Here is a 24,286-nt window from a genome sequence, read left to right as displayed (position 1 = left end):
AAGATAGCTCGATAAATGCCGTCAGTTTGTTGTGGCTGTGTTCGCACAGAGGAATCAGTTAGGTACTCACTGAACGAGACCAAGAAGAGGTAGCGGCTCATCAACACCCCTTGAGAGCTGGTAGTATAGTATGATCAACCTTGTCAGCCGAGAAAGAATTGTAGAGACGCACAAAGTATTGCTTTGTATGCTGCTCATAGTATATCGAAGCGTCTTCTGAAGAGGAGGAAAAGACAGCAGATACGAGGGATTCGCAGTTAGCCATACCGGCTTTATAGATAATCCCAGCTCTTGAAAACTGTGGGAAGAGCCTGTGCAAGAGCTCGGACACCAGCACTCCACCCTTCTACAAAGTTGGCTGAACGAAAGGACTTCCATGTCGCAATGACAAAGAGTGCGAGACGCACCAGTCCGGTGTCAGCATAATCCAGGCCGTTGCTACCAATGCATATGATTGTAGCATGGGCAGGTTATATCCATGAATGGAAGCCCATAAATTGAGCACAAGCGGACGGACACTTCACAAGGATATGAAGTTTTTAAGCGCCAGAGAATGTGTATATTGATAGAGACACAAATGTCCGTCGCTCATTTCGGCAATATGCTAAAAGTCCGAGGGTCAGCGCATGTGCAACTGTTCCTGTTCATACGAGTTATAGTGCTGCCGAGTGCGTTCTGCCAACTCCGTCTTGCTCACCGGATTGCAGTCTATCCAATTCATATGCTTAGTCAGTGCTGTGACTCCAACAGAGAAGGATAAAATCGCACCAGAATTGCTTTGCGGTCCCATCAGTGATGGACATGGTACGTAAGCACAACGTATAGCGTGAAAGTATCCTAGACTTCTCGATCTAGGGTTGGTTGACACAGCGTGGATCTCATTGCTGAATATTAGTTCTTGCGAAGATGCAGCTGATAGACCGATGCGAAAAACAGTAACAAGGTGATGAAAGGCACGAAACGCCATGATATTCCATGAGCGTATATAGAGGGAATGAAGAACACTCCTGAGTCATGATACCGTGTGGTGTTTCCGTGGTGGGGGTCAAATCGACCTTGTTTGAAGACGACGCGGATTGATCTCGCTTCCGCTCCCCTCTCGGTGGTGTAGAGGCTGGCGTGGAAGGAGGCGCCATGATCTCTGTTTGCTTCATTTTGCGCGCACGTTGTCAGTCACAATTCGCACAGATGGCGACAAGGATGGCGATGGTAGGAAGCAAAGTATTTCAGATAGGACGTAGAGAGCACCTAAGAAGGTACGTGAGTTGTGGAGCTTAACGTCAGTCAGCGAGATATGGTCCGGTCCGAGTGCGCCCATCCCGCATGCCCAACACGGCTGCAAACTTGTTGCTCGCTTCGTCGTACAGCTTGGGCCTCATGGCCATTTTGAAATTCGATGAGCCGCTCATGCCAAAGTGCTTCATCGCAATCTGGTGGACGTGAGTGTCAACGGGTATGACTTCGTGCTGCCAGGACGAGGACATCCAAGTGAACACATAGCACTGAAAGATAAGCCTCCTTGAAATACCTTGTCTGGACTCATAGGAAGGATGCAATCTGCGGCCAACAAATGTCAGGAATCACCTCGCGCTCTTAACGGAGGAAGCCAGCAACCGGCTGGTTCAACCTGGCCACGGTGGACGTTCCCCGATCCGCGGGCATCAACAATGATCTTGCACGTCTTCTGTATATCGTCAAGGCCAGGCCCTGAAGGTCGCCGCAACTTCCGAGGCCGAGGGCGGAGGGAATGAATGATCATATATGTCTCGGCAGGCGGTGGCTATGATGGGGCGACTGACGTGCGTCCGGAGGCGTACGCCGTGCATGTTGATGATCTTGCGTCGCATCGAGTCTCATCTGTTGACGGCCCGGAGGGCGCAATCTTTGGCAGCATTTTCGACACCTTTTGCGAGCGGTCTGGCTTAAATCCTCGGTCAGGGTTTTTTCTGGCGTGCTCTGGGTTGATTGTGCTGGATTCGCGCACTATGTTACCGCTGCTAGCTGGTATAGGCGTATCACCAATAGTTCGGACGTATCTCGTCTTCGGGGATGCTTAATGCATCGTCGGACGTCTTGACATGTTGCTAGTGTGAACGGTAATAATATGGGGTCGAGGAGCACACCATTTCAATACAGATCACAAGCTCTGCAGGGCACGCTTGAAAGAAACCATTAGCGAGGGCACACAACGTATAGTGTCGAGCTAGCCGCGAAAGGCAAGATGCTCCTACTTGCTCAGGCTGTACGCGGAACTCCTGAAGTGGTCCGGAGTCTTATGCTGGTCTGTCTGAGACCTTGTAAGTCGCATTATCTCACTTCGATACTGTAAGGCTTATACTCAATTACATATAACTCGTCTCTCCTCCGAAGTCAGGGTGAATGCGCAGAGATGATGCTGGCCTTGTGCATGATCTTGTTTGAGTATGTTGATGGAGGCATCATCGCGGTCAAGTTACATAATGGGCGATGTTGATTGCTACAATGACAGTCTACAGGATTGTTCTACGATATAAATGGGGATAACTATATTGTTCGCACCCACTGCTCTACTAACGCGGAACCTCTAATCGACATCATAACCAGGATGGGATAAATAGGTGCAAGTTCTAGACGGTGTTGCAACCTCTAAACAAGTGCTCTCACGAGTCGAAGACATCTTCACTTTTGATGAGCCGGCTCGCCGGCTCTGCGAAGAACTCCTGCAAAGCGTCGCCGAAAATTGTCAAACCCTGTTCCATAGCCTCCTCTGTGCCCGCAAATGTCAGACGGAAGTAGTTCATGCGCTGCAGCCAATCCATGAGCACATGATCGATCTCCTCGAAAGGCAAACGTGCACTCACGTCCTCAATGGAGCCCTCGGGCGAGTCGTATTCCGGGTCCGTCGAGAGCACGAACACCGAGCCGGGCATGACGACGAGCCCGCCGTCCAGGCAGTGCTCGAACAGCTCCTCCATCAACTGCTTGCAGTTCGTGCGCCGCCCGCGTCCGATCGCGCGCTCGCGCCGGAACCGCACGTGCCGCTCGACGTGTATCCGCACCCACACGAACATGCCTGCTGCGGGCGCGCGCGCCTCCGCAAGCCCCGTTGGCGCCACCGTGCGCGCGAACAGCGCCAGGAAGTAGTCGCGCCGACGCTGGTACTCCCCGCGCAGCCCGCACACCCACGCGTCGAACCCGGGAAGGGTCCAGCCCGCGGGGCCGAGCAGCTCGGTGACGAAGACCTGGCCGAACGCGTGCGGGTGCTGCGTGGAGGAGTCGGTGTAGGAGACAAGGTGCGCGTGGAAGAAGGCCGAGGAGGTGACCCAGCCGAGGCGCATGCCCGGCGCGATGATCTTGCTGAAGGAGTCGACGCGCAGCACACGTCCGTCGACGTCGAGCGAGAGGAAGGACGGCGCCAGGGTGCGCGCCGGAGCGGCAGACGCGGGTGCGGAGTATTGCAGGAAATAGTACGGGTCGTCCTCGATGATAATGAGGTCGTGCCGTTGTGCGAGCGCGTAGATACGCTTGCGCCGCTCCACGGTTAGCGTAGAACCTGTAGGGTTCTGCCCGCATCTGTTTGGAAGTTGATGAGTTGTAATCAAAGATATGAATGATACTACTCACGGTACAGTGTACAGAACGTGCGGCTTCGGTCCCCGCGCCTCGTCCCAGGTCGACAGGATGCGCTCCAGTTCCTCCGGGATCAGGCCGCCGTCGTCAATCCGCACGGGCACCCACTTTATGCCCTGCGGGAGCGCTGCATTCGCCAACGCGCTGAACGTGAACTCGTCCGCGAGGAAGTGGTCCCCCGGGTTTCCTAGCAGCCGGAAGCACTTAATGACTGCGTCGGCGTTGCCGAGTGTGAGAGTCACGGTGTGATCGAGAGGGTTGTGGTAGAACTTGGTGAGTTCTGTGAGCGCACACTGCGTCTCTGGCAACCCCGCGCCTGTCGTGTACTGCATGGCAGTTTTTACGGGGAGTGCGCAAGGCCCATCACGGGTGGAGATGAGCCGCTGAGAGCGTGCACTAGGCCCCGCGGTGCGCCAGGATGCAACTGGGTCTTTCTCGTCGACGGAAGCGACCTCAAATTGCATGCTTTTAATGGGGTATAGGGAGGAGTGCGGGTCGCCTGGGGTGGCGTTAGCGTACGTGAAGATGGTGGCAGTAACTGAGGCGTACCATTGGCGAGGGACACCATGTTGGGCTTGCGCCTCGCAAGCCGCCAAATCTCTTTCATGGGATTCGGACGGCGAAGCTTGGCCTCTGCAGAAAGGTGATGCGAGAGATCAACCTGCGATGAACTGGGGCTCGACATGACTGTGCTAGGCGAAGTGGCAATGGTAGCGGAAGATGAAGCAACACTCCTGGTGTGGTATGTTTTTGATCGGGACCGACAGTTGTGGGGGTGCACTCTAGGTCGGGGAGCTAATGTAGACCTGGTAGAGACCTGTGTTGGGGCGGGGATTGGTGATTTTGTGGTGGAGACAGGCTGGAGAATTTATACAAATGCTCGGATCAACTATTATTGGGCGGAGGTGACTCGGAGGCGGATGATCCGCCCGTGCGCAATGGAGGGAGGCCGGCGACATGAAGCAAGACTGATACCCAATCTTCGCGGTGCGTCAGAGCAAATGGCATGCCGTCGGACGGCGGTTCCTGTGGATGCGACTGGCGCGGGACCGTGTGCGTCTGCCACCTCCGACGAATTCCACGTGGATGCAGCGTCTGCAGAGGAAGTTTGCCTCGCGGCTGTCCAGGACCATTCTCAGCGCCCCTGCGAAGCGGCCGGTGTTGTCAAAGATAGGTTAGAATGCGAGTCTCGGGTGGGATCAAGAGAAGGTAGGATGACTTCACAATCCTGCAGAAGAAGAAGAAATCGCAAGCGCCGATGTGAACCCAGTCATCATTGGTGTAGCCGACAAGTGTTCCAGGGCGACATTCGGGCGCTACATACGTCGGTGTCGGGTGCTGGCTGTGCACGGGTGGTGTTTTGCCAGGATATCTTGGGAAAGACACTAGTCTGTGCCCAAGCCAACGTTCGCGTCAGGAACGAGCGAAATTGATTTCCTGCACAGGCAGACAAGCGCCGATTTGCTTGATGATCGGAGATGTGGCCTGCCATATCTTCAATATTTCGTGCTGTGCCAGTACATACTGTTTGCACACTGAAACAGACAGTTTCACCTGTTCCTTTCCCCCATTTCGGTACAACTCTGACACCGCCCTCCTCGCAAAGGCAACCAGCAATCGTCTACACAGCCTGCACGTCGTCTCCCTGAAACACCCTCCGACTCGGAGGGCGGAGGATGCAAATCTGCGTCGAGCCAGCCGCATCCTCCAACACCCTTTGCTAGTCATACCACCATGAGGCCACCGGTTTTTAACTTTTACGCGGCCGCCCCTTGTCCAGGCTCCCCCTAACCATCGATGCAGCTCGGCCGGATCTTGCGTGTGCTAGCGAGAGCAATCTTGTCCTCGTCATTTGCATCAGAAGTCGATAGTAGATGAGGCCAGTCTCCCGATATGACTACGCAAGGTCCATCTTGCGTCATCTTGTAGACAGTTGGAAATTTCAACCCTTCATCGCAACGGAATGCGGGGGCAAGCACGAATATGTCAGAGGTGCGTATCGCTTCACAATACAGAACTCTTCTGGATCCCCGCGTTTGACATCGCTTCTATGCATACGACATTTGCAATATCAGAACGCTGCCCGTCTACCATCCTAGCATTCAGTGCACTACATACTGCGCATCGCAGTCTGGATACCGTTACCAATCAAACAAGAAGGGATATTTTCGTTTTATGTCAGCGCACGCCGGGCGAGTATGTCCTTCCGCCACCGGTGTCAATCAATGTGATTCCTATCCTTGGATTTGCAGACGCATCTAAGAAGCCCTCTTTTGCTCCCATGCATCGGCAGGTTTGCCACGTGTCGAAGAGAGTTCGGGGACTCGACTTTCGACAAATCGAACGTTACCCTTTGCGGGAGCGTACCCGCCAGTTGTGTATTGATGTGCGTAATATCCACACAAGCAACCGACAGCTCCTACTCCATCAGACTGGCAAGATGAACGGGATGCTGCAATTCTATCGCAGACCGCGCGGCCTGATGGACGCTCGCCATACTCCACAATAGCAGGCCCAGTAGCCTTAATTGCGCCCTGTGGGAGACTACAGCGTCGAGACGCAGAAGCAAAGAGACGACGGTGTAAGTGTATTCCACAACCTCGGTGCGATCCTTCCTATAATCTGATATTGGGCGCGTTGCATTCTAGATGTCCGAGGAATCGTTTGCGTATCTTGCCCGCGAAAACGCTAGCCTAGGACGCCAGCGAATTGGACTTCAAGCACTCTATTGCGTGCGTAGCACGCTCTCCCCCAAACGCGGCGAAAGTCTCCGTCCCGCTCCAACAGCGCAACCGCGCAGCGCTCTCAAGCCCGTCGTGGCTGACGGGCTAGTCTCCAATTGATTCGAAGGCACCCTCGGCCACGGGCTGCGCCTGGGAACGACAACGCAGATCGCATAAACACAGTTGCAGCCACTTTCCAGTACCAGGGCGCTGTCATGCTGCTTCGGTGTAGGGTATGGAACATCCAGGCGTTCCAAGCGCCTCGGAGCTGTGGCGCTCGAACGCACGTCGACTTGATGCTTCTTGCCCCTTCGTTAGATACGATGTGGCATCACGCAACCCCGACGGAATGCAGGAACTCCTTCGCATCTTTTGCCGCTGCGCTGTGGCGTTCGAAGCGTGTGTCGGCCTGACCAATAAGCTTGGCGCAGATACTCTTCTACGGCCACCCCTTCTACGCCCCGCGGGCCTGGCACGTACGGAGAAACGAAGGCCTGACAGGTACGGAGAAAGGAAGGCCTGCATGGGACGAAGCGCGACATTGAGTCGCCCAGCAGGCTTTACGCGGGTCCCCGGGCGGGGATCTAGACTGTCACCCCCGGACTCAGCAATGCTTCGCCTTGATTGGGATCGGAGGGCACCAAATGCAAGGCTTCATTGCCCATTTGGTAGGTCCCAACTCTATAGCGTTGGCTCTGTTTCATGCGCGTCAGGACTCACATGCGGCGGTATCCTTCCAGCAGCGTCTTCGAGGTAAATCGGCACCCCGCACAAACCCCTCCCCACAAACTTCAAAGCTCATCAGCCGCAGCCCCACATGCCGGTGTGCCACGAAGGGATGAACCCTTAGTCGAAGCAGCAATGACCCAATGCTCTGTTAAACCTCAATCAAACTGTCGTTGCATCCTTCGATAGCCGTTACACAGGCGCCTGCTGAATGACCTGATCCATCAGAAGACGCCACTACTACGATATCCGTCTTGTGGGGATGATTCGCGACGAGGGCTCTCGAGTATGTAATGGCTACATGACATGGGTACGTCAAAGGTTCCAGAGAAAGTCTGGGAAGCAAGAACACGATAACCAGCGTTTCAGCACTTCATGCCAATGTCTACGAAGTCTGCGACGTATCGAAATGCTCCCGTTCGGTTGGAGGCGTTCCCCATGCAGGATAGCGTTGCCCACGGCTCCTCATTTCACAGTGTGAGTGACATTCATGGAAGAGGTGCTGATACTGCGAACTGTGATAGCGAGCCCAGGCACGCCTGGAGATTATGGATGAGGAGAAGCAACCGTCCTTCTGTCTGCACTTGCAGGATGTGAAACGTTGCGAGAATCTGTAAGCCAGTCGGACATTATTGCTGACAGTCTCGGTGTCATTCTGACTCAGGCTTCGCTCATCGCGCCTGCATTCGTGTCATCCTACATGGTCATTAGAGGTTACCCGGGTCCGCGCAACCTATCATCGCACGGCTTCTTCAGAATTCCACGCACCTACATGCACCTATAGACGGCTTTCGAGTATCCAGTAATCTGGGTGAGTTCTGGTTATTATCAACTAGAACCCGCGACGATGTTGCCGCCAGAGCATAAACTGTGGAACGTTCGTGTATATTCTGACGCAGAGACGGTCCACCAATCCCAGCGCCACTGTGATAGTGATATTCTTAGGATCGAGTCATCCTACACTTCCGCGAACCGAAGATGAACACCAACAATTTGAAAGTCAAGACTCGGGCGTTCCGTTCAAGGGTCTAGATTGATTTCTCCGTGATACACTGTTGTACAACCTTCGATTCTCTACGTTAAACTGCGTCGTGTCCGTCATAAAAGAGTGTGGACTCTGGGAGATAGCCTATCGATAAAGAGTGCGCGCATTGCGCGATATAGCAATGAGCGTGATGGGAGGTACAAACGCGAATAACAATATGCGATAAGTGAACGAAAGTATCCGGCCGGATGGAATGGAGAGCGTCTGGGAGTCATTCACAGCGGGGATAGCGCGATCGTGAAGGAAATAGTCAATGATTTGGCGCCTTGCGACGACGGAACCGGTTGCGCAGGTTTGCGATGCTACGGGTCGCACCCCGTCGGAGCTTCGCGATTGGATCGGTTTTCTGTGGCTGGCCATAGACAAATCGGGTGATGGAGTACATGCGTTCACGAAGTGTGCATAGAAGGAGGTAGCAAACTACAGAACGAGAGAAATTCAGTCAAAGTCTTGAGCGCGTAAAGATAGATGACACACCGAGCATCTCTGGAAGCTCGTCTTCTGGAAGCGTATTCAGCTCCAGGTAATCGTGCCCAATCTTTGAGGATGGCGCAGGCGCCAGTTTTAGATCGTCTTGAATTTGATTTTGATGGAGCTTGCCGACGACCTCTTCGTCATCATCCAGAAGCTTGTACAGGGATATCAGGGCATGAGCCATAAAGTGAGATAATCAGACATACCAAGAGATCGTCTCGAGTCATTCGCCACGTATACTCCAGCCGAGTGGGGAAGAGAGTGGCGTCGGGGCTGCAGCACGCTTAGTCCTCTCTCTGTAAGGACGCTCAGAACACGACACTTACAATATCTTTACGAACGCAGCATCGAAGAGTTCTGCGGTGCCCTTGATCAAGTCGTCCCCGACGCGTATGAGGGACGCATTCGCGCCATCCCAGGTGATCTCAGCGAGAATATTTCCATACGCGTCCTCCAAGGACGTCACTCGATCTACGTTATTGTCTCCAGATAACTGTTCCTGCAATGCGCTAGAGCTGGAAGAGCTGGCAGAGGAGCAAGAGCCTGACCGAGCGCGTTGTGGATGGTACGTATTGGTGCGAAAGGCTACGGCGCCCGTGGCGCAATCAACAAACGAGGTTCGCAAAATATCTGTGTGTGATATTTGGAGCAGCATTTTGTTGTGGGCGGAAGAGTGCTCGATGGCGGAGGACGGCGAGGAATATAGCGAACGCAAGGTTCACTCCGGGGGCGCCAGGCGTATCGCTATAGTTAAGTATGCACAATGGGTACGACCACGCGAAGAAGCTTCAAGCGATTACATGCGCGGGAATGCGAATACTTGTGCCATTCGGTGCACGGGATTCTATAGGCCATGTCATGATGGGCTTTCCCTTTCTATTTGTAAGGTAATTGCTTACATGGGATAGACTCTGGATAAGCGAGGATGATAGACCTTTCTATACGGCATTTCCCCGGTCTAGATGCTCGTGCAGCGTCTGCACAATGTCCTCCTCATTTCTCCTTGTTACTTTCTCTGATTTTCTGAGCGATGAGTTTGTAACAATGCGTGTATTTGCGCGGCATGCATCAGAGAAAAGATGTGGACAAAGGCAAAGGTGTGTAGCTTGAAAAGGAGGACAATAGGTGCTGGCAGTGGTAGACGCGCGGAAGCATTTGCTCAATTGGGCAACTATAGATGACCTCCCTTTTGACCTGCCATTTTAGGCGGTTTGTTAGTACCTCAATGAGGATAGGCTCGTGACCTTCCTCTCCTCCGTGATGGATTCAAATTGCCATGAGAGCCGAACACGAGACCGGAGCGCTCCATGGTGTTGGTCACGCGCCGGTCAGTTCACTGGCCACACGACCCCCATTGGCTACCATCGGGCCTCAGCGCTCAGCCACCGGCGGTAATGCGTCCGTAAGTCCTCAGAGTGCGCAAAGTTCATATTCATTATTTATCGATAATGCTGAGCTGCACTCGTAGAGGCCAGAATGGCACTTTGTTGCGATGTACCTGAAGAATCATGGTGCACAGCACAGAACGAGCGCACATCAAGGAATAACACGGATGGCCGAAGCCGGCGAACTCTCTGACCATCACCTGAGATGGTGACATCCCGTCACTTGCTACAGTAGTAATGGATAAGCCTTCCGGAGCCCCCTTACTGCTAGCTTTTAGCCGTCGATACGTCGCACCACAGTTTACCCGCATTGAATTGCTCGACTTAGACACTGCTTCACTATGACATTAGCAGGTGCTGTGGAACGCTTGTCTGGAATGGATTTACGCTCTAATTGACTATCTTACAGATACCATGAGATCGTTTCGACCCACGGCTGAGAGTGTCCCTCCTGCTAATGTGAACTACAGACTCCGGCTACCCGGTGGTCTTCCTGTAGACAAGCAACCACTCGTATGGGTATATGCATACATTCACTCGCATGGCACTGATAGGTATCCGCGTGGTAAATAGAATCCGTTGGCATTTCTACTGAAAGCGGCGCAAGTCTACCCAAACAAGCTGGCTCTCGCGCATCCTGATGTCGATCATCCTGTGTTCTATTCTTACGCAGTTTGGTCAGCAATCTCCCACTAAACTTGGATAGAACATCACTTACTATTGAACTCAGGACCCAACGCGTTCAGAATCTCGCCTACGCCTTAATCCAGTTCGGGATCTGCCCCGGAGATCGTGTGGCTGTAATCGCTCCTAATTCGTCAGCGACGTCTTCCCTCTTTTGCACAAACGTCTGCTGATGTCTGAATAGACCGTTGATAGCCGGTCTTTGTCTTCTCCCGCTGAAGTCATGTTTTGTACTTACGACCTCTTAGACGCTCACCATGGTGTCCTCGCTGCCCGCGCTGTCATTTGTCCGATCAATACGCGTCTGACAACGCCGGAAGTGGCCTATATTCTGGAACATAGCGGATCAAAGCTCATTCTGGTCGACCACGAACTGGCGCATCTCGTGCAGGATGCCCGAATTCCAGTCATTGTTGCGAACGATTCAGGGAGAGCCGACGACCCATACGAACAATTCTTGAGCAATGGGAGACGGTACAGCGGTGACAGGGGTTGGCCCGGCCTCGAGTGGGAGGCGGATGAAAATGCACCTGCTGCATTGTGCTACACGTAGGTCTGCTCATACCGTAAAACGCAAGCGGTTCTTGACGCGAGTTTCTCAGGTCCGGGACGACAGGTCGGGTTAGCATACACAGTTTGTCGCCTCTAATCTATTTCTAATCCGCATGTAGCCGAAGGGTGTCGTATACACGCTTCGAGGTGAGTGGACCGAAATTCATGGGCATTATTGTTCCTAAATTAAGTTACCAGGAGCATATCTCACCGGAATCGCCAACGCTCATGAAACTCAGTACGTCCTGTATTGCGTTCTGGGCGCATATAGTCTGACATGAACCAGTGTCACTCGAGATTCCACGTATCTCTGGCAAGTCGTTTCGAATTAGATGTCGTTCGAGGTATTAACTCTTGGCGAAGGATCCTTCCTATGTTTCATGCATGTGGTTGGACGTTCCCCTGGGCTATCACGTTTGCATGCGCGACACAGGTGAGTAGTATGCAGCTTTAGCCCGCGAATTCCTGCAGACTGAAAGGGATTAGATCACGCTCAGGAAAGTGTCATACCCCCACATTTGGCATCATCTTTTATATTCTGGAACGACACACTACTGTGGTGCGCCTACCGTACAGGTTCGTGTTTTTGACGTTTGATTGTTGCACACATTCAAACAGAATGCAATATATGACAGATCGGCTTGGTCAATGCACCGGATGCTAGACTGCTGAGTAGGCCTGTTGTTGCTATTGTTGCTGGCTCGGCGCCTACCGCCCATCTTCTCGGCGAGCTAGAGAAAAAGAATATTCATCCAGTCCACGTCTACGGTTTGACGTACGTCGTACTCCTTGCTATATCGTCTGCCGCTCAACCGACTTCTTACGGGCTCCTAACTACAGTGAAGTGTGGAGTATTCATGCGCTAGAGTCATATTTGATATTCACTAATGACAACACAGACCTATGGCCCCTTCACAAGGTGCTACGAACAGGTGGAATGGGCTTCTCTACCTCTCGATCAGCGTGCGAGATATATGGCACGCCAAGGTCTCAGTTATGCGATTTCAGATGATGTGCGCGTTGTCTATCCGCCTAAAGAAGATGAACAAGATGACGTCAACATGGAATTAGTCGACGTACCAAAGGATGGGAAGACTGTAGGAGAGGTGGTTCTGCGTGGCACGATGGTCATGAAGGAGGTTCGTGATATGTCTCCACAATGCAGAGCGAAAAGACAAGGGCAGCTGATCACCTTGCAGTATTTCAGAGATCCCGATGCAACAAGGAAGGCATTCCGAGGGGGATATTTCAGCACAGGCGACTTGGCGGTTATGCATTCGGACGGATATATCGCCATTCAGGACAGAAGCAAGGATATCATCATATCTGGAGGAGAGGTGGGTAATTTGGTTCAGGAGACTATTCCTTGTTGGTTGATGTAATGTAGAACGCGTCCAGTCTTGCCATCGAGCAAGGTACGAACTAATTTCGCTGTCTAAAGCCTTTGTTAGATGGTAAAACACCGCTCACATGTGTTGGTGCAGAGCTAGCTAGTCATCCCGATGTGTTGGAGATCGCCGTCGTCGCAAGACCTCATCCGCGCTGGGGCGAGCGCCCTATGGCATTCGTGATTTTGCACCCGCAACGTGCCTCGTTTTGGGATGGTCGGCACGCTACGTTTGCAGAGTCGCTGAAATTGCATGCACGTGGTCGCCTTCCGGGATTTGCATGCCCCGAATGGGTAGAGGTTGTGGCAGAACTCCCGGTAGGTTCATACATCGGGCGCGACCATAAATCTTCAGTTGCTGATCATCGGTTGGAAAGAAAACGTCAACAGGAAAAATACAGAAAGCTGTTTTGAGGAAGATAGTGGCAAAGCTGTAAAACGTACCGATTAGAATGTCATAAACGTTACAATCCAAGTATCAGATTCTGTTTTAGATAACGAAAGGAGTATGCGGGATGATGTTTTGCAATACAATGACAGTACTTGCTCTAATCCAATGGATGAATTATTTGAAGAGATGCTTAAACACTCAGATGAAGTGCGCACGTGCATTATGCGTGATCGTGCATAAGCGTGACCTAAGCGCCGGCGCTATCATGGTTTGTTTGTCCATCTTTGGTTCTTGTTTTGAGGTTCAAACCACTCCAGCGTCAACGACGTCGGCGGCGACGACGACGCATCCCTATCCAGCTATCGCCCTCGGGGACTGTGAGGACTGCCATTGCATCTGCATCCGTGCGACTCTTTACCACGCTGGCTTCCAAAGCTTAGACAATTCTGGGACGTGACTCGCACATGCGAGTATGGCACAGCAGCGACGCACAAAACATAGAGTTCCTTCGATCACGGACATTTCTTCAACGACTCGCCAGACGCTACAGTCAAAACGCGTCATAGCAACTCGTAGACGCGTCTTTACTCACACAAACGGCTACCTACCGTCTAGTTTCGACTCACACTCGCCGATCGCGTCAGGCAGCTCGCCGCCCATCTCGCATAGACCTGTCCTTGTGCCCCTACACTTCAATCCACGGCGCTCACGACCCGACCTGGATCAAGAAAGAATGCGCGACGAGATTGACAGCTATCAGGCGGGCGTCAAACGGAAGCGCATTGCTAGTGGTAACGAAAACACTTCTGCAGGAAGGGGGCTGCGTAGCGGGCTCGGTAAGGTCAAGAGACGGAGGGCCATGCCTCAGTCCAGTGACGATGAGATAGCGAGTGGGATGGAAGTTGACGATCACCAGCACTGGGAACTTTCGGACAATTCCGACGATGAACCCGCTCTGGATTCATGTAAGTACGGCACGTTTTCAATTGCACATGTCAGTAAACCCTTTCTCAGCCGATAGCTATCTGATCAACGACGCTCCTCCCAAACAACTCTTGCGTTTACGAAAGGACGAACTCGTTCGTCTATATGTCGCCGCTGGCCTTTCCGAAGATGCGGAGCTTTTGACGAAGCCCGAAATCGTCGATTGCCTAATTGCTGCGCGTGATGATACTGTGTCACTACCGCCGTCCTCTCCCGGTGTGGCCGACAGTAACTCCAGCGAATGTTCATCCGATGGGGGCAATATTGCTGGCGGCGAAGAGACCGACTTCGGTGTGCGCAGTAAATCACTGCGCCGGCGGGCTACTGTCGCTGATATGAGTCGTACATCCCGTGCACGACCTGCCGATCGCTGTGTTTCCATGGGTCAGCTGGACCACCGCAGTGGCAGTTCTTTGAAGGGGGCCAAAACAGCAAGGGACGTATTCACACCACACGTCTGTGGACCTGTGACACGCAGGTGAGAGACCAGATTAGTCGTGCCTGTTTTCATTGATTTTTATGATACTAGAAGGGGCGCGAGCAATGCCAGCTCAAGCAGATCGTCTCAGTCTCCATCTACCGCTGTTTCATCCCTTCCATCGCCCCCTGTGACCCGTCTTCGCCATCGCAAGTTGTCGCAGGAAAAACCTGTATCCATTGCATCTGTCGACGTTAAGGGCAAAGGAAAGAATAAACAGGTGGAGTTCGACGATCAAGTACAGTACAAGGCCTCTACCCCATTCGATGACGATAGTGACCTCACCGACCTCACCGAGGTCGAGCGATCAATCGCGAGCACTTCACCGAGTCCGCGCCGCCTGCGTAGTAAGGGGGAGAAGGAGCGACCTGATGGCCGAAAAACCATTCAGAAAGCGGAGGTTGATCGTGAGCTGGGGAGGCGCGTCGTACCGACTCGTAAGGCGAAGCCTCCTGTGGGGGCCCTTCGAGAAGATGATTCGCAGGAGGATGAAGAAGATGAACTGGACGACAGCGAGACAGACCAAGACGAGGAAGTCGATCAGCTGATAGACTCGCCTTCGCCTTCGCAAATGGTCACGCCGAAACCATCCCGCCTACGTACCCCAGTTAAGAAGAGACTACGCCCGCGACAGATACAGACACATACTCCGCCGAGCGACGGTGACGATGAGGAGAGTGAGAATGAAGTGGTGGATGGCAGTGTGGATGGTTACGATGGGGAGAACGAGGGAGACGATGGAAGACGCGCCGTTAGCGAAGAATCTGAAGGAGTCGACTCACCTCCTCTGATAACACCTCGCAAATTACGCAGCGGTAAGGTCGTCACGGAAGACGACGGAGAGTCCCTCGGCGACGAGGACGAGGATGACGAGGACGAGGACGAGGAAGACCAAAGCACTGTAACAGAGGAGGATGTAGACGTGGAAGACGTAGAAGAAGATGTGGAAGAGGCGGATGAGCCTATGGATGACGATAGTGAGTGGTTATTTAACGAACAGCTTTCAAGACTAATATCCCTGTCTCAGTCGATCTCACCGTTGCTACTAAGAAGACGCTCATACGATTACGTCGGGATGACCTAGTCCGACTCTGCGAGACTCGTGAACTTGATGCAACAGGCACTAAACCTCAGCTTGCCAAGGCGCTACTGCAATGGCGAGATCGTCGGTGCAGCTCACCCTCCTCTACAGGTACAGTGCGCCCTGTGACCCCTAAAGGCCGCCCCTGTAGAAAGAGTCGCAGCAAGAGTACTAGCCAGACGCCGCCCGTGCTTCTTCGATCCGAACGGATACATCTTGACGAGCCTCGGACGCCGCCGCTTTCAGGACGCCGGAAGGAACCCGAACCCGAGCTTGAGCTTGACCTGGAGAGCTTGGGCCTCGAAGACCGCGAGATTCCACCTGAGAAACTCACGAAACTAGAGAAAATCGGCAGCGGAGGTTTCAAAGACGTCTACATTGGCAAGTTCAAGGGTCGCAAGGTTGCAATCGCTGAGTTCCGGGGTCAGCTAAGTGCAAGTGCGTGCGACATTGGCCTCTTTTTGTGATTGTCCGACTGACATAGCTTAGTGGACATTAAAGAGCTCAAGTTGCTTGGCGACTTTAATCACCCGAATATCGTTCGATTTGTACGTGTCCTAGCCTTTCTTCTGCACCCCCCATATCTCATGCGACATGCAGTTGGGTGTGAGTATTCCAGAGAACACGCGAGATACACCGGTTATGATCGTGAGCGAGCTCTGCTCGAATGGTGATCTCTTCGACTACATCCGGAATGTCAATCCCCCCTCCTTGTATCGAGTTGTAAGTCGAGCCCGCATCGCTGCTGAACCTATCGAATCTCACCTTTGCCAGCTGTCAATCATGCTCGACATCGCTCGCGGCTTGGAATACCTCCATACGCGCAAACCATCTGTGATTCATCGAGATTGCAAGTCTTCCAACATTCTTATTACGTCCAAAGGCGTTGCAAAGATCACAGACTTCGGTTTGGCCAAGGTGAAACAGTCAACGCGTTCCATGATGCGCAGTGTCGTCGGCACAGTGAATTGGCAAGCTCCTGAGTTGTGGCATGCCCATCCCAAGTACAACCATAAAGTGGACGTGTTTTCATGCGCGATGGTCTACTGGGAGATGCTCCAATGGCATGTTCAGAACAAGAAATACCCGTGGGAAGTAAGTGCAAGTTCATTACACATTGGGGCATATGTTAACATTCCTGTAGGGTGAAAACGAACACGGGATCTATAAAACAGTTGGTGCCGAACGGCAAAGGTGCGCATTACCCATACCTACGATGCTGCATGATACTCATGACATCATTTCAAGACCATCTGTGAGCGGGCTACGCAAACATTGGTGCCCTGAGATTGTCGATTTGATGGAGCGCATGTGGGCACATGAACACCAGGACAGGCCTTCGATGACCGAGGTCGTCGAAGAGCTGGAGCATCTTGTTCAACAGTACCGCTAATGTCTCCGCTCCTGCGACGCTTCTTCATGTTGTCCTTTCATCTTGCAACATATCCTCACATCTGCTCCGGGACTCTTGGATTTGTGACTGCTCATTGGTTTGCTTCGATGTCTCAGGAAAATCGCTGGTGTCACTGTAGTCATTGTTTATTCGACTTACTCAACTGATATCATCTCATAGTCATTGCAATATGTTCTTATACGCAATCATGTATCTTACGCACCATATCAATTCGCAGTGCATTCTTATCCATTGGGAGAGCGAAACCTCCCACTCATACTTCGTCCACATTCATCCAGGTCAGACAACAACCCACAGAAAGTAGATGACAGCTTCTGATGAGAGCCAATCGGGCATGGCGGACGGGAGTATGAGTACCTCTGTAACATGGCTGAGATCGCGGAGCCTCTTTGGGCGCCGTGGCAGGGCAGTTTTGCCTTGCGATGAGGCGATGGACCTGGTCGAGTGCGCGGAGAGTGATGGTGAGCTGGGATAGAACGGCTCCCATACACGGGTCGCAGAGGGTCGTTATCGCACGGCGACTTGACTTTGCTGAGCAGGACCGGCAATCGACTGCTGACTCAGTGATACCCGTAGGTGTCGCCGCCATATTGCAAAGGGACATCTGGAGACTGGAGTTGTATCAATGGTGTATTCGACTAAGGCTGATAGTGACTAGTGCTAAAAGAAGTTCAAGGCAAATTATGGACAAATGCTTCACGATCTTGACCTGATCCTCGAACTGGGGGGGGACCGAAGAACAAATTTCGCGAACGAGCATGTACAGCCTGCATCACGGGAGATGCAGGGCTACTGCATCTCAAGAATCTAATAGGGGTGTCGCTCGCTCGTTCGGCAGTCGCAGAGCGCCAACCGTTTTGGTAGGTACTTCCAACCTCAACTGATTCCTCAGCCACCCGCGATCGACAGCGACCAAGGCGGGGCAGAAGCTCACGGCAGGAGTCGGCAGTGCAGTCTAGCATCATGACTAACGGTCGAAGTGAGGAAGCTACTGGCATCGCGTCATGGGGTGCAAAGTTTGTCGCTCTCTGCCATAAGAGAGCGACGGGGCACACCAAAAGGACAAATTTTGGAACGTCCCCGAGTGCCGAGCGCTGCTGTGCTCCATGCCGCCTATCTGCAAATTTTAAGCTAGGTCCATCATCATTACGGTTTTGTTGTAAGCCGCCGCCATATCTTCAGAACATCATACCTGAATTTGCCAACGCTGATAGCCGATCTAGCATACTGGAAAACTGGAAATGCCCGCGTAACCTGGCGGTAGATCGGTGTCATCACCCTGAGAATGCACAATAGGTCATCTCGCACTGTACTGACTCAGAAGAATACAACATCATATTTCCAAACCCACCACCCTGCCAGAGCGATTGCCGATCACTCAGCATTTCCATACCTGGTATGCTGGTAAAAATTGTGTTGCTTGCTTGATGAGGACTCACGACATTCAGTCCGATGTTTAATAGTCGTAGTCATAAGTCTGACTTGTCTAGGAGTACCCTCAAATGACACGGTGTTTGGGGGTATCTATTCTCTGATGTTCTCACATGGTTGCACACAGAATATTGGAGCACCAGGGTCCACATCGTGTCTATGTTCCCGAGTGTGCTGACATCTTTCTTTCCGTGCGCGTTTAAATACTGCTTCTAGCGCGGCCATTATGGCTTTGGGACCGGCCAGTCCTGCAATTTCACAGAACCAAAAGTTGTGTCCGACACCAACTTCGTTGTTTTCGCTGAACTTTACGCTGCCTGAGCTCAACACTTAGCTGCCGTCATCAGGAGTCACGTTCATGATTTATGTGTTGGAAGACTGACAATGTGGCATTTAGCCATCTCCAAGTTGCTATAAATTCCAGTCATCTCCCACTGCATCTCTTACTAAACCACTGGCCGACTACTACAGCCCTGGAAAGCAACACCACTTTCGCAGCTTCAACCACTCGTCGTATCATGTCTCTTCTTCCTCGCACTCAAGCACTCTCTAGTACTACCTTCAACGCTCCTCCGTTGGACGGATCGTTGAGCATGCCAGAAATATGGGATTGGCTTGCGGTCCATTCTCCTGACCACTCCTACTTTATTTACGCCCGAGAAGACGGCGGAATACGCTCTATACCTTGGTCTGAGGCAGTTGCCGCAATGTACACGGCGTCCAAGGTGATCAAGGACCGTATGCGCACCGAAGGAGCCTTCGACAACAAGACGGTTATCGCTCTACTTGCATCTTCAGGTACGAACCAACTCCCGTGGACATGTAACAATGTATAGAAGCTAACCGCTCCCTTCGATAGATGCCATTCCGTACGCAATCACTGAAATGGCAGTCATTCGTGCCAACTTCGTCGTCTTTCCCCTCTCCATCCGGAACTCACCTGCCGCTGTGGCGCACTTGTTAAACAAGGCCGGAGTGAAGCACATACTCACTAGTAAGGAGCAGAGCATCGCCGACCTTGTTCGGGATGCTCTCGATATCTTGAAAACACAATACATGCCTGTGACTATTCCTGGCGTCTCTTCCGCATTTACATTCAAGGAGTTGTTCTTGTCCCCTTCTAATGGCCTAGCTGCAAGCGAAGAGCTGCCACATGATAGCAGGGATCCTGATGCCCCAACAATGATTATGCATTCGTCTGGTGAGACCGGATTACATCATCGCGCATCGTATCATTCTGTGCTAACTGCGTGTGCATGTATTTAGGATCAACGGCGTTCCCAAAGCCTATAGTATGGTCCAATCGCCGTCTGATAGAAATCGCCACCTACCCGTGGTACTTCGAGCGAGAAATTACAGATCTCGTTAGTTCTCTGCATTCTTTGCCTTTCTTTCACGGCCTCGCATTTGTGAATGTACTGTGGGCGGTACGTACTTGTTGGCAATTCTCTTCCGCCTCCGTACTAATTGGCTGGAATGTCAGGCATCTGCGGGTCAAACACTTGCTGTTTTTGAGCCTAGGCAACCGCCTCTTGTGCCCACACCAGACCTTGTATTCCGTGCCCTGCAAGCGTCGAATTGCGATCTCGTTTGGGCCGTGCCGTCATTTATTGAGGTAGGTCATTTCTCATCATCATCAGATGGTCATCCTGACAGAAGATCCAGACATGGGCGCATAATGAAGAATACGTCGAGTGGCTCGCCTCCCGCGAGGGCTTGGTGCGTACACTGCGATCCGAAGGAGACAGTAGAAAATGAAATATCTGTGTAGACGTTTGGCGGCGGTCCTCTCAATAAGGAGATCGGCGATATGCTAATGTCAAAAGGCGTACATATATACGATGCTTACGGATGGTATGTACCTTCGCTTGTAACTTGAGTCTACTTCACTAATGGTGGAACGACCAGCACCGAAACGGGAATGTTGAACATCGTCTACGAAGGTGGGATGATGTCTTGATTTACAATATAGTTCACTTATCGCAATGCCAAATAGCCGAACCTCCCATCGAATGGGAGTACTTCAGGATTCAAAAGCATATCTCGATAGAAATGCTTGCTATGGGCGATAATACCTATGAACTTGTTGTCGTTGTGAGCAATCCACCTACCATGAGCACTGTAATATGAGTTCACAAATATCGCTCCAGGCGAATAACTTGCACAGACCCGCTGTCGTTAACACACAAGTCGATGGGGTTGACGCCTACGCCACATCGGATCTCGTTATGCCACATCCGACGAGGCCCGGCTATTGGAAGATTGTGGGTCGTACTGACGACCAGATCATGCATAGCACAGGGGAGAAGGCCAGTCTCGCTCTGGTCCGACTGAGTACGTGTACTGACTGCCTGAATAATTCATCCAGACAAACCCAGGGCCCCTAGGTGCGGATTTTTGCAGTGCTTCGCGTAGTCGTTATCCTGATGGTCCACTGTAGAGGAGATATTGAGGAAGGATCCCGATGTGTCCGATTGTATCATTTTCGGCCGCGGGCGGTTTCAAGCTGGCGTGCTAGTTCAGCCAAGGTCTGAAATCAGGCTCGACTCGTCTGATGACGCTCGCGTGGCTGCATTTAGAAACAAGATATGGTAATTGTGTCTTCGCATTGAACGTTCTGAATTTGACCGCTTCTATGTTCTAGGCCGTCTGTGGAGAAGATGAACGCTTTTGCACCCCAACATTCTAGAATTTTCAAGGAAGTAAGCGATTAGTGCAATCTTTACCAGCGGTCATTGACATTGTAAGTAGATGATTCTAATCGCCAAACCCTCGAAGCCATTCAGCTACACACACAAGGGCACTGTCCGTCGTGCTCCCGCCATAAAGGACTATGAGGAAGAAATCAATGCATTGTACGACGCTGTAGACAGCAGCTCCCAGTCGGCCATGGAACCGCCTGCCCACTGGGACGATAGATCGGCCGCTTCATTCATACGTACAGTTGTGGAGAAGCTCGTCGCTGTTCCACTGAAAGACGAAGACGATATTTTCCAACACGGTTGTGACAGGTAAGCACGTTTTGCCACCTCTTGTATCGACAGGCGCCATACTCAGGCTGCACAGTCTGCAAGCAACCTGGATTCGCAACACCATCCTCCGTGTACTTCGCGACTCTGCGAAGATCGATACCCGCAAAGTCAATTCCAATTTTGTTTACGACTACCCGACTATCTCGCGCATGGCATCATTTGTCTTGGCTCTTGCCCTCGGTACTACGGACGGAGAGGACCGGCAGCCAGCGTCGCGCGCTGATGCAATGCGGGCCATGGTGGCTAAATACAGCAAGGACTTCCCCATACACCGGGGTAGTGCGGCTGCCAACATGGAACCGGGCAAGGTCGTTTTGATCACTGGCACGACCGGAGGCCTTGGATGTTATGCGCTCAAGGAGCTCGTCGCGGACCCCAAGGTCGCTCGCGTTTACGCGTTCAACCGACCGGCAAAGCATGGTCAAAATCTGTACGAGAGGCAGAAGTCTGCGTTGGTTGATCGTGGACTGGATGCTAGCATTGTCAATTCTGAGAAAGTGGTACTGCTCGAAGGCGACTTGTCTACAACGAATTTCGGCTTGGAAGAGAAAGTCTACGAGGAGGTGAGTCTCATTTGAGAAGATTACGTGCGCGACACTAATAGCAGCTCAGTTGCATACGTCGGTCACGTATATCATCCACAACGGTACGTGGTGATCACCCTGGTGATTCCTTTCATGCTCAGGGTCGCAATCCAGCATGGCGTGTGGATTTCAGCATTTCATTGGCGTCATTCGAGTCGAACGTGTACGGCGTGCGTGCGCTTATATGTTTCGCCCTCACGTCGCCGCTGGCAAAACCCCCAAGGCTAATCTACACCAGCTCAATTGGTGTCTTCACGAGTTGGTGCATCATCACCTGGCAGGGATACAAGAAGACTAATGACCATCTCACTTCCTCCTAGATATCGACCGTGATGATAATTTAGTTGAGGCTTTGATCAACCCCGACGTCGCCGTTGGCAGCGGCTACACGGAGTCGAAATGGGTGTCCGAAGAGATCTTATACAATGCCGCTGCCAGCACGCCGCTGAAGCCTGTGGTCGTTCGAGTTGGACAGATCTGTGGTGCTCTGGAAGGCTCGTGGAACGCTCACGAATGGTTTCCGTCCATAGTTCAGAGTGCTGTAAAGCTGGGATGTTTTCCTGACGATGAGAGGGTACGTCAAGGATCTTCTAAGTCGTTCTAATTCATCAACACTAGCGCATGTTTCAGGGTGTTGCGTGGGTGCCACTCGACATTGCCGCGCAAGCCATGGTCGACTTCATGGACACGCCGCTGCATATCAAAGTCGTCCACCTCAATCACCCGCGGCCTGTCCCATGGCACTCGCTTGCTGTACACGTCGCACAGGCTTTCTCAATACCTCTTGTCCCGTACCACGAGTGGCTCGCCAAGCTCGAGCAGGCCGCGCAGGACGTCTCCCAAGCCGAGAGGGAGGGCAGCGATTCGCGTAAAGCCTTGCAGAACCTGCACGCGATCCAGCTGCTCCCGTTCTACCGAGGACTCGCTGCTAAGTTCAATGTCGGTCGGCTGTCTGTAGGGATGTTCCAGCTTGATGTCTCCCAAGCTGTCGCAGCATCCCCGACATTGTCAGCCCCTAGTGTATCTCAACTTGGTGCAGAGCACGTCAAGAACTGGTTGGCATATTGGCGAAAGGTTGGGCTGTTAGCGGAGCAGTGATGATTGAATGCATTCGATAGCTATAATTGCTAGTAGGCGGCACGGAACATGGGGTGATGTACCCTCATGCCTCAGAGGTTGTTTGCGGCAGCCATAAATAGTAGAGTCTAAGGTCACGCATAGAGTATGTATTCGCAGCCCAAACCAAAGCATTTTATTCTTCAATCCGCGAGAGACGTTGTCTGCATGTCAACCTAGGGGTTCAAGCTTCAAAGGTCATCGTACCGGTGTTATGCACGCAATCAGCAGTGCGTCAACATTAATCATGGAGTGAAATCAGCCTTGAGCACCGGGAGGGGGGAGAAACGACTCACGAGCAGGTCTCCGAGAGACCAGCATAAAGGCGTAAGAACAATTACAGTGTAGTCTTGCCTATGATCATCAGGGGCCCTGCCCTGCGACCGTCAATATTCATGCTGACGAGGCTTGCTTCCGTCTGTGTCTGCTCCGAGCTGGGATTCTCTGTATTTCAACCTGTGTATCAATAATCGTCCGTCAAGATGCAACAATAGCACTTGCCTGTATTGGGATCGCGCGCTCGTCGACCCCGAATTACCGTTTGTCCAAGACATCTCAAGCCTTTCAACAGTGCATCGAGCACCCTCGAAGACGAAATGCGCCAGACTCGTCGGCAATATACCCTGGCCAGCCAGAAGGGTCGCAGCACACTCAGCCGAGAGAGTATGCTAGCTTTGTCGTAAGAGCCGAGCAGCGACCTAGTAAGCACAAGTCGAGAGGCAGACCGCTTGCCGAAGTTGTCGAGAACTGTCACTAGAGATCGTGGCCTATGTGCCCTGCGTGCCGTCAACAGCAGGAAGATGTGCCGCAAAGTCATCGCCTGGATGGGTGCACGCCTCCGGACGCACCTCAGCCGGCCTACTAGAGCTAGTGGCATTCTCTATGGGTCCGTTCGTGGGAGCGTCCTCTCTAGCTATAGACCATGACGAGGAGACGTCCGAAAGACCACTGAAAGACGTATCGACCAGGTTGCCTAGCAGCCAAGGAGGGATGTAGCCAAAGTGGATAGAGTCCGACGAAAGCTCTGCCTCCTCGCGTGCACGTTGAGCATCCCAGTTCGGGTTCCACTGGTCGAAGGCCTCGTCTGCCTCACGTCGAATCTCCTCCATCGTCCTAGGCGGCGGGGGGATGTACGCTTCCAGGCGCGGATTGATGTCCCAGTCCGAACCCTGCGCATTCTCCATCGGACG

At 52.4% G+C, this 24,286-nt stretch overlaps 7 protein-coding genes across 7 annotated transcripts; 4 read left to right on the top strand and 3 right to left on the bottom strand.

Annotated features, from left to right (window-relative positions):
• Window positions 1-2,639: 2,639 nt before the first annotated feature.
• On the bottom strand, window positions 2,640-4,294 carry POSPLADRAFT_1044752 (hypothetical protein; the record flags this gene model as incomplete). The annotated part of the gene is made up of 4 exons (XM_024478595.1): window positions 2,640-2,783; window positions 2,841-3,552; window positions 3,604-4,108; window positions 4,159-4,294. The coding sequence occupies 4 exons, from the start codon at window positions 4,292-4,294 to the stop codon at window positions 2,640-2,642; spliced, it is 1,497 nt and encodes a 498-aa protein (XP_024342164.1).
• A 1,298-nt stretch (window positions 4,295-5,592) lies between these two features.
• POSPLADRAFT_1032151 (hypothetical protein) lies at window positions 5,593-7,842 on the top strand (the record flags this gene model as incomplete). Its single annotated transcript, XM_024476830.1, has 9 exons — window positions 5,593-5,601; window positions 5,792-5,995; window positions 6,258-6,341; window positions 6,565-6,833; window positions 7,005-7,085; window positions 7,287-7,368; window positions 7,452-7,535; window positions 7,583-7,671; window positions 7,701-7,842. The coding sequence occupies 9 exons, from the start codon at window positions 5,593-5,595 to the stop codon at window positions 7,840-7,842; spliced, it is 1,044 nt and encodes a 347-aa protein (XP_024342163.1).
• Window positions 7,843-8,353: 511 nt separating this feature from the next.
• On the bottom strand, window positions 8,354-9,232 carry POSPLADRAFT_1054120 (hypothetical protein; the record flags this gene model as incomplete). The annotated part of the gene is made up of 4 exons (XM_024480488.1): window positions 8,354-8,523; window positions 8,581-8,731; window positions 8,784-8,850; window positions 8,904-9,232. 4 exons carry the CDS (start codon window positions 9,230-9,232, stop codon window positions 8,354-8,356), a joined length of 717 nt encoding a protein of 238 aa, XP_024342162.1.
• Window positions 9,233-10,376: 1,144 nt separating this feature from the next.
• POSPLADRAFT_1179061 (hypothetical protein) lies at window positions 10,377-13,058 on the top strand (the record flags this gene model as incomplete). The annotated part of the gene is made up of 16 exons (XM_024488637.1): window positions 10,377-10,475; window positions 10,536-10,639; window positions 10,693-10,779; window positions 10,831-10,844; window positions 10,895-11,195; window positions 11,249-11,267; window positions 11,318-11,326; window positions 11,390-11,445; window positions 11,562-11,631; window positions 11,685-11,774; window positions 11,834-11,977; window positions 12,098-12,337; window positions 12,398-12,535; window positions 12,586-12,613; window positions 12,683-12,903; window positions 12,963-13,058. The coding sequence occupies 16 exons, from the start codon at window positions 10,377-10,379 to the stop codon at window positions 13,020-13,022; spliced, it is 1,680 nt and encodes a 559-aa protein (XP_024342161.1). The 3' UTR covers window positions 13,023-13,058.
• Window positions 13,059-15,464: 2,406 nt separating this feature from the next.
• Window positions 15,465-16,912, top strand: POSPLADRAFT_1136519 (hypothetical protein; the record flags this gene model as incomplete). Its single annotated transcript, XM_024484696.1, has 6 exons — window positions 15,465-15,957; window positions 16,009-16,067; window positions 16,120-16,242; window positions 16,294-16,614; window positions 16,664-16,713; window positions 16,768-16,912. Coding segments are annotated over 6 exons (1,191 nt in total), but the record flags the coding sequence as incomplete, so codon positions are not given.
• A 2,159-nt stretch (window positions 16,913-19,071) lies between these two features.
• Window positions 19,072-23,078, top strand: POSPLADRAFT_1135007 (hypothetical protein; the record flags this gene model as incomplete). The annotated part of the gene is made up of 17 exons (XM_024484534.1): window positions 19,072-19,162; window positions 19,224-19,565; window positions 19,631-19,791; window positions 19,848-19,979; window positions 20,021-20,083; window positions 20,136-20,218; window positions 20,273-20,307; window positions 20,361-20,458; window positions 20,515-20,688; window positions 20,733-20,751; window positions 20,805-20,955; window positions 21,009-21,066; window positions 21,116-21,375; window positions 21,431-21,959; window positions 22,082-22,154; window positions 22,301-22,554; window positions 22,611-23,078. 17 exons carry the CDS (start codon window positions 19,072-19,074, stop codon window positions 23,076-23,078), a joined length of 2,991 nt encoding a protein of 996 aa, XP_024342159.1.
• A 785-nt stretch (window positions 23,079-23,863) lies between these two features.
• Window positions 23,864-24,280, bottom strand: POSPLADRAFT_1054117 (hypothetical protein; the record flags this gene model as incomplete). The annotated part of the gene is made up of 1 exon (XM_024480487.1): window positions 23,864-24,280. The coding sequence occupies one exon, from the start codon at window positions 24,278-24,280 to the stop codon at window positions 23,864-23,866; it is 417 nt and encodes a 138-aa protein (XP_024342158.1).
• Window positions 24,281-24,286: the final 6 nt, after the last annotated feature.

Source organism: Postia placenta (genome assembly GCF_002117355.1).
Source record: "Postia placenta MAD-698-R-SB12 unplaced genomic scaffold POSPLAscaffold_3, whole genome shotgun sequence".
In the NCBI taxonomy this organism is placed as follows: domain Eukaryota; kingdom Fungi; phylum Basidiomycota; class Agaricomycetes; order Polyporales; family Adustoporiaceae; genus Rhodonia; species Rhodonia placenta.
This window is presented reverse-complemented; position numbering and strand designations above follow the sequence as displayed.